Genomic DNA, 8,272 nt, shown 5'->3' with positions numbered 1-8,272 from the left:
AACACGGGGGTGCTTAACTTTTTTCCAGGTGTATATATACTTCTGTTCTCAATATCAAGACACATGGTAGTGTGTCCTGCAGGACACAGTGTGTGTTATAAACAGGAGTCATAGTTTAGCAATTTTTTCACTTTCTGTACTGTAGTAATCCAAACTATTACATATTTTCAGTGGATGTGCTCTACTGGATCTTTACTTCACATAACAAATTTCAAGGCAATCCATTAAGAAATATATGAGATATAAAATCTCCAATTTTGATCAAATTTCTTTCTTTTTTTTTCTTTGCACCAAAAGTATGGAAACTTTATTTGATAGAAAAACATACTCAATTTTCATGGATTTGTTTCAAACTTGATACACTGATAGGTCTTTACAACCTACAATTAGATGTCAAATTTGGTATAAATATAGGCCACATATGCAAAATTATTCAACAAAAATTGTTCAATTTTGATCAAAATTTTTATATACACCAACGCAAAAAAGTCATATGAGCTATCAGTCTGAAATTTTTACTATAGTTTCACCTAAGAGTAAAGGTGGACTGTTTTTGTTTTTGTCATTTGGATTAAAGACAACTAATTTAGAGCAGAAAAACTATAGGGTAAAAGCATATACAGATACATAAGTATTGTTTAGGCCAATCAAACTAGATTAGCATTTTCTCGTTCAAGTTTTCAAAAGAATCATACAGGTGGACCGTTATTATTCACTGCCAACTTTTAAGCACAAATTTACTAAATTTTATGAAATTCTCCTAATTAATGAGTATTTAGCATCACTTGATATTAGCTTAAGCAATTACCATAACTAATATTGCTTGATACAGCAGTACCAAGTGCATGTGATTGATGACAAGAAACTGTTAATCTAGTTTACATGGGATTACCTTAAGGAAATTATTAACACTGTCTTAGAGAGGAAAAACTACCACCATATATTTTAAAGAATCTGGTTGGTTCTATAAAGTAAAGGTCTGTTCTAAATAATAGGTTTGCGATCCTAAAGCTAATGTTAGTTACTATCGAGTGTCACTTTCTTACTTGCTGTGGTTTGTTGGTGTGTATTGAGAAAAAGTCATGATATCTAATCAAAAACATCTTAGATGTGAAAAAAAGGTGTGGCCATAAAAATGACTGAGCATGTGACTTAAAGGGATGAAATCAAAATTCGCAGCCAAACTGGTAGCTTAATTTATAGCACTGATAAGAATTTTACAGCAAATATTCATTTGTTAGTTAGATAGGCCACATATAAGGTGAACAAAAAAATGCAGACTGGCTAACTAATAATGAATCTTTGCTGTAAATTTCTTTTCAATGTTATAACTGTAGCTACAAATTTGGCTACCAATTTTGATTTCATCCCTTTAAGATGCTTGCTCAATCTTTCTTGGCCACCATTTTCTTCACACCTGAGGTGTTTTTGATTAGATAATTATCTAAATAAAGTTACTTACTCATAAAATTACACGCATTAGTGTTTTCAGAGTAGAGACTGACTTACTTATAAAATTAATTCATATAGCTCTCTTCACAACATATTTTTATCTCTGTTTAATGAACTGTTCATAAATTTTGAAAGAGTAAAATAAAAAATAAATTCATTCACATTTGAATAAGCTTCAAAGGATGGCTATTCCAATTTTTTTTTTTTTCAAAATAGTGTATGTGTGTGTATAAATATATTTTTTTTCCAATACTCTTAAACTAACTTCTGGATTAATTTAAAAAAGGAGGGAAGTTAGTAAAAACAACTGTTCAACAGGATATCAACAGAAAAACTTTAATACATATAGATGTGGAAAGAAAAAAACAAGAGAAAGAAATACTTATCGAAATAGAAAATGTATGGAATTTGAAAAAGAAAATGATTTCATAATTCATAAATACTAAAAATACAAAACATTTAATGCTCATTATGAAAATCAGATCTGGCCATATTTAATCTACATCTGTATACAGATTTGCCAGGTGTGTATTGTTTTGATATGTCATAACCTTTATAATGTGAAGAACTAGGCTAATTGCTATACATGATCTATTATTTTATAAATTAATCCTAAACTCTAGACACAAGTGACTCAGAAGAATAGTTCATTCTAATTACTGTTTATAGTAATGGAAGTTGTGTCTAAGTTCATGTTTATCACAGAGCAATACTGTATAGTTTCTTAAATGAATATCTTTAAATATAAACTTTTAAATAATGATTAAAATTTAAAATGTTTTATGCCTAAAATTCCACACTATAGGCCTAGATTTAGCCATATTTTAGTATTAATTATTTGATTTGGAGTTTTAAGTTGCAAGATATCTAAAGCCATTTGCACCAAACAAGGTGGATGAATAAATTAAAATGATTTATGATGGAAAAAATGGAAAATGCAAAAACACTGGAAAAGCAACATACTAAATAGCAAACCCTAATAGCTTATAAAAAGATAAGAACCAGTGTAAGCTGGAGAAGTTCACCTTTACCAAGGACAATGCCCTGCATGAAAGATACATTGCCCACAGAAACATTTTTAAAACACTGCCATTGCTGATGAGAACCAAAGTCACAGCAGGAAGGTAAAACATGGGCAATAGGTAGGCAAACACACTGCTCACACAGTAGCCAGAAAATGACACTCAAATATTAAAAACTATGAAAATGCAGAGACTTGTTATGATAACTTCCTCCTTATAGAGTCTGTTCAAACTAGATGGCCAATGCTCTACAGCAGAGTTGATCTGGAAAAGCTTACGAGTCCTCTGTTCATTCCAAAGTTGTTAACAACTGATATGAAGCTCTTCCCAGATAGCAAGTTTAAAATACATGTACATAATAGGCAGAAGCTTAACAACAGAAACTGATTTGGCTGTACTGTTAGACAAGCTATTCTCCAGGATCCTATTGTGGTCAGGGATCTATTATAAGTGGATAAAACTTGGATACCACTGACTAGAAACTCAACATTTTTTTTTTTTAAATCTGGAACACCATTTGAGCTACCTCCCCTTCACTGCTATTTTCATTTTACAGATGGCTCCAAGTCAAGTCACATGATTGATTCAGCCATAGTTTGTGGTGACTGTGTGGTTGGCCACACAGGAACCCTTTTGATGCTTCTATGTTCACTGTAGTGTGTAATGTAATCTCACATGTCTTGAACTACATACAGAGAAAGCACTAAAGACATTTTACAATTTTCACTGACTTGCTATAATCCAACTCCGTCAACAGAAAATTGGAAGATAAAAATCACAAGTTATATAATAAAAAAAAATAGAAAGATAATGTAAGAATGTTAAATCAATATTGCATATGTACATTTTTAAAGTATTGTATGGTGGACTGTGACTCCAAGGAACCATGTTTTATACCATGCTACAAGGAAAAAAAAATTCATGCTCTGCACTTTGGTTCTATGTGCATATTATAAGTAATAGATCAAATCCAACTACTCAATCAGAGTAGCCCAAGATATGACATTGGGTGATGTTGAATAGTAAATCAGTTCAAAATTAGGAACAGCTAGTAGCCCTTGTGTAGCTTTGCATAAATATTTAAAACAAACAAGCAAACATACATCTGTACTGACGAAAATGTAAATAAAATAGTTTTCAGTTTATTGATGGAGAAATATTTTTGTGTATTTAATAATTTGTAACAAGTTCATCAACTTCACAATGAATTTAGAAACAAAATTAATTCTTAGCATCAACTACTCTAAGTAAAATTTCCACCTATGGATTTTTACTTCTCATGAAAATCCTACAGTAAAAATGCCCATTATATTTCCACATTTAAATAAACTGAAGAGAGAGAGAGAGAAAGAAAAAAATGGATAGATATAAAATAATGCCACAAATACATGAAATTCTATTTCTGTTTGGTTTCTTTTAACTCACCCCATAAACATGTTGTTGCTTTATTGTTTCCCTGGGGCAATTTTGTTATTGACATTTTATTTTCTATGTAACACTTTTTTTTTCTTATTCAATTTTGTACTAACTTAATATTTTTACTCCTGTTGAATAATATTACTGAGACCTATTATGGAATGTGTGAAAAGATTACTTTCTAGTGTAAATTTATTCATATATATATATATATATATATCTAATAATGGTACATAGTATATAATAAAACAAAAACTTTAAATGATAACATATAGTACAATACACCAAATATTACACAATTCAGAGTATATATTTTTTAAAACTATCCATCATTAAAAAAAATACATGAATCTGAGAACACCTTACCAATTGTAAAGAGTTCAATTCAAACTGCAGACCTAACAAGTTGTCTACAGCAACAGAATCTTTGGCTATTATTTCCTCTTGTTCAACTTCAACAGTCTCTGGTATTGATGGATTTTTGATCTCCTATGTTGTACACCGAGAAATTAATATATAGTCATGGAAATAATCATACAATCATATACACACACACATGTAGAAACTATAAATTTATTATATATAAACAAATATTACATGACTTGGTTGAATGAGTTAATAAGTTCAACTAGCATTTTATAATCTATTATAGTGCAAATTAAATTTGATGGATAAAACTATGTTCATGCCAGAATTACTGTTTGTGCACTAAATTGCATGTAGGTCCATAATTTTGTTGGTTATAGTGTCTAGTAACATTGGAGTTATACAAATAATTAAACATGTAATATCATCAAAATTGCAAATCATTCCACTAATTACTGCTGAGGGTATTCCCTATACATTTTACATACAAAATTAATAATAATAATAAAAAAATTAGTAGTTCTTTCCACTGAGTGTAATAAGACAAAAAATCAAATTGCTTAATGAGATGAAATATTAGATTTTTTGTTATCAATATGACTCCTCAAACTATGTATATATATATATATGACCTTGGAAATGAATATGGAAACACACAGGCGATATACATATACGTGAGTAACAAACAGTGAGTAATTGTAGCTAAATGCTCAATTTGTCCTTAGCACAATACATGATTACTGGAAAATACAAAAGAAAAGCAAATAAACTGTACAACGCACTTACATTTAAACAGTATAACTTGTTTTTATGCTGCCATAAGTTTATTAATTTACAGTTGTTAATTATTGTTCCTAATATCCCATATTGCTCCCCACAATTCAGCCACACTGTTTGGTTGCCCTTTGACCTTTTCATTTTCCATATAAACCCAAAAAGTCTTAATAATATTCATAATATAGCATTAAGCATCAAAGACAACTATTGTCAATTTCTAAAAGAGAGGATGTGACAGATAGTTATGGCAAAAGAGGTCCAATTTTCTATTTTATGGCTCTCTAACCAAATGAGATTGAAAAAAATTAAAAATTTTACATTGCCATAAGCGATAACATTATAATGAGTAACTTAAGTTAAATTTTGTACTTCTTGGAGGGGTGGTTAATAAATTAGAGAAGAGGGGATGCCTAGAGAGCAAACGTCACAATTTAGGATTTTATTTAATAATGCCTTGTAAAACTAAGAACTTAAAACTTATATAATGTTAAAATTTGGATTATTAGGTATGTTTTATTCCAAGTATATTCGTATACCATGAAAAGAAAATCTTGAATGTAACTCAGAAAAACCAAATGACATGCACAGAAAAAGATGATCATAGCAAGGGGATTAAAGCATTATTGTTTAGTTTATACAAATATGTTTCCATGACAGCATGCATCATTCTTGTCATACTTCCAACAATTAAACTTTTTTTAAATACATATTCTGTAGAATGTTCAGTTAGCAGTTCTAGAGATAGCTGTGAAAGCTTGGCTAATAACAGATTTAATATGATATCAACATGTGTAATATTTTTTACAGTGCTTTTAGTTGTAGTACACTTGATTAACTCAAAACAAAAGAAAGAAAGAAAATAGGTAAAGTAACCAAAGAAATAAAACTACACTGTAAACAAAAATCTTCAAATTACATGTTAGACATTGTAACATAACACTGATAAACAGACACATATACAATTATTCTATAAATATTATAAGATAAGCCAAATACAAAAAAATAAAAGAAACATTGCTTATGTTCAATCTTAAATAATATATAGTTTTAGTAGCTTGTTTAACTTAACAACCCTGAGGTTACCACACAAGCGGACAGTTATTATTGATTATTCATTGCCATCTTTTAAGCCCAAATTTGTTAATTTATGGAATTATCCTAATTCGAGATCATTTAGTATTACATGATATTAGCTTAAGTAATTAATGATGTTTGATACGGCTGTACTGAGTGCATGCGGGTGATGACAAGAAACTGTTAATCTAGATTTCATGGTGTTACTATAAAAGGAAGTTATTAACACTATTTTAGAAAGAAAAAACTACCACCAAATATTTTAAAGAACCTGTTTGGTTTTGTAAAGTACAGGTCTGTTCCAAATATTAGGTTGCAATCCTAAAGTGAATGTGGGTTACTATCAAGTGTTACTTTCTTACTTGCTGTGATTTGTCGGTGTGTATTGATAAAAAGTCATGATATCTAATCAAGATGCCTTAGGTGTGAAAAAAAAGTGTAACTTAAAGAAATGAAATCAAAATGTAAGCTACACTTATAGCATTTATAAGACTTTTACAGCAAATATTCATTCATTAGTTAGCTATGCCATGTATTTTGTTTTATCCACTATCATGTCCCAAATTGAATAAAAAAACGTGGCCTGACCAACTAATGAAGGAATATTTGGTGTATAATTCTTATCAATGACATAAGTGTAGCTATCAGTTTGCCACCAATTTTGATTTCATTCCTTTAAATCATACAAAGAATCATTTTTTGGCTGATCTTTTTTTCACACCTGAGATGTTTTTGATCAGATAATTAGTAAAAGGAGCTATCAGTTGCATACTTACTGCATAAATATTTTCCTCTTCAGCAGTGCTGGATATAAGAACAGATTCTTCTGTTCCACCAAGGTTCATTTCAACAATGTTGTTATTCTGGATATAAAAAAAAACAACACTGTATCCATGAAGCTAACTAATAAATTTTTACTTATTATAAGGAAAGACCTTCAAAGTTATTTGAAGAGTTATGTTCAAACATTTCTGCTAAATATAATATAGTAAAAAGAAATATGTTTATCTCATGCAATTATTTTGGCACAAAGAAGTTGTTTTTATTTTCTTATGCTTCAATAACTCTGACAAGTCAGGTTTATATCTCTTAATCTATAAAAATATATATATATACATATATATATATATATATGAGTATATCTAATCAGTTATGGAAGTAGCTTTTGCACATTTTTTTTCCCAATAGGACACGATCATAAATTTATAATTGCAAAAATATTTCATGTCTTAGGTTCAACATCATAAATATAACTGTGAATTTATGTTTAAAAATATACAACTTATTCATGAGATTAATAAATTCTATTACAATACATGAGGTTTTTAAAAATTTTGAAAATAATTACACATTTTTAGGTATTTGGTTTCCATTTTTAATTCAATGTAATTAAAATATATATTTTCCTAATTATTAAAAACTATATAATCACCTTTTCATCTGGTTCTTTTTTATCATCCCTTTCTTGTTTAATCTTTTCAATCTCTTTCTGCTTTGAGTCCAGAATTACTTGAAACAAATCTCTTAGTGTAATCACAACTTGAGAAGCCTAAGTTAAGGATAAACATTCACTTGTTTCATGAGAAATAAATTAATATATGTTAAAGTCATAAATTTACATCTCATTACAATCTATAATTACCAAATTATGTGGCAAAGAAGGTAATAAATTGCTGCAATATAGTAAGAAATCCCACAAAATTAATCTTTAATATATGTATTTGGCTAAATATATAATAGAAATTGTTTAAAAAATATTATACAATTAACATTGAATTAACTAGTATGAAAGCACCCAAAATATTTTCACCCATCACCTCAAGGTTTACAAGAAAAATTAAAATGAAACACAATTTAAAATGGTTTACAAAAATATCATCATACATCACCCAAAATAACTAAACATTCTGCTGAATGTTAAATCTGTTCAGATCCTAAACTATACATTTTAATAAAGGCTTATACATGGTAGTCCAATTTACTAAATTATCTTCCAAAAATGCCATCTAGTTAAAGATAATAGAATCTAATTTTTTAAATCAAATAGATTTTTTTTATGATTGCCAATAGATGGATAATTATAACATAACAATGTTTAGGGACAACAAGGGAGCTGTTGGTTCATCTCAGCTGTCCCATCTTCTAAACTAAGAAACTAAAACTAT

General features: G+C 28.9%; 1 protein-coding gene across 4 annotated transcripts in view; it reads right to left on the bottom strand.

Moving 5' to 3' along the window:
- The window catches only part of LOC106466670 (disabled homolog 2-like), a 46,737-nt gene that overhangs the window by 12,864 nt on the left and 25,601 nt on the right, over positions 1-8,272 (bottom strand). For all 4 annotated transcript variants that reach the window (XM_022394730.1, XM_022394729.1, XM_013926961.2 and 1 more), the window contains exons 6-8: positions 7,540-7,656; positions 6,884-6,970; positions 4,257-4,379 (exon numbers count right to left, since the gene is read on the bottom strand). In XM_022394730.1, coding sequence (XP_022250438.1) covers positions 4,257-4,379; positions 6,884-6,970; positions 7,540-7,656 — 327 coding nt within the window. The remainder of the gene's footprint in view (positions 1-4,256; positions 4,380-6,883; positions 6,971-7,539; positions 7,657-8,272) is intronic.

This window comes from Limulus polyphemus, unplaced genomic scaffold, assembly GCF_000517525.1.
Source record: "Limulus polyphemus unplaced genomic scaffold, Limulus_polyphemus-2.1.2 Scaffold2338, whole genome shotgun sequence".
In the NCBI taxonomy this organism is placed as follows: Eukaryota; Metazoa; Arthropoda; class Merostomata; order Xiphosura; family Limulidae; genus Limulus; species Limulus polyphemus.
This window is presented reverse-complemented; position numbering and strand designations above follow the sequence as displayed.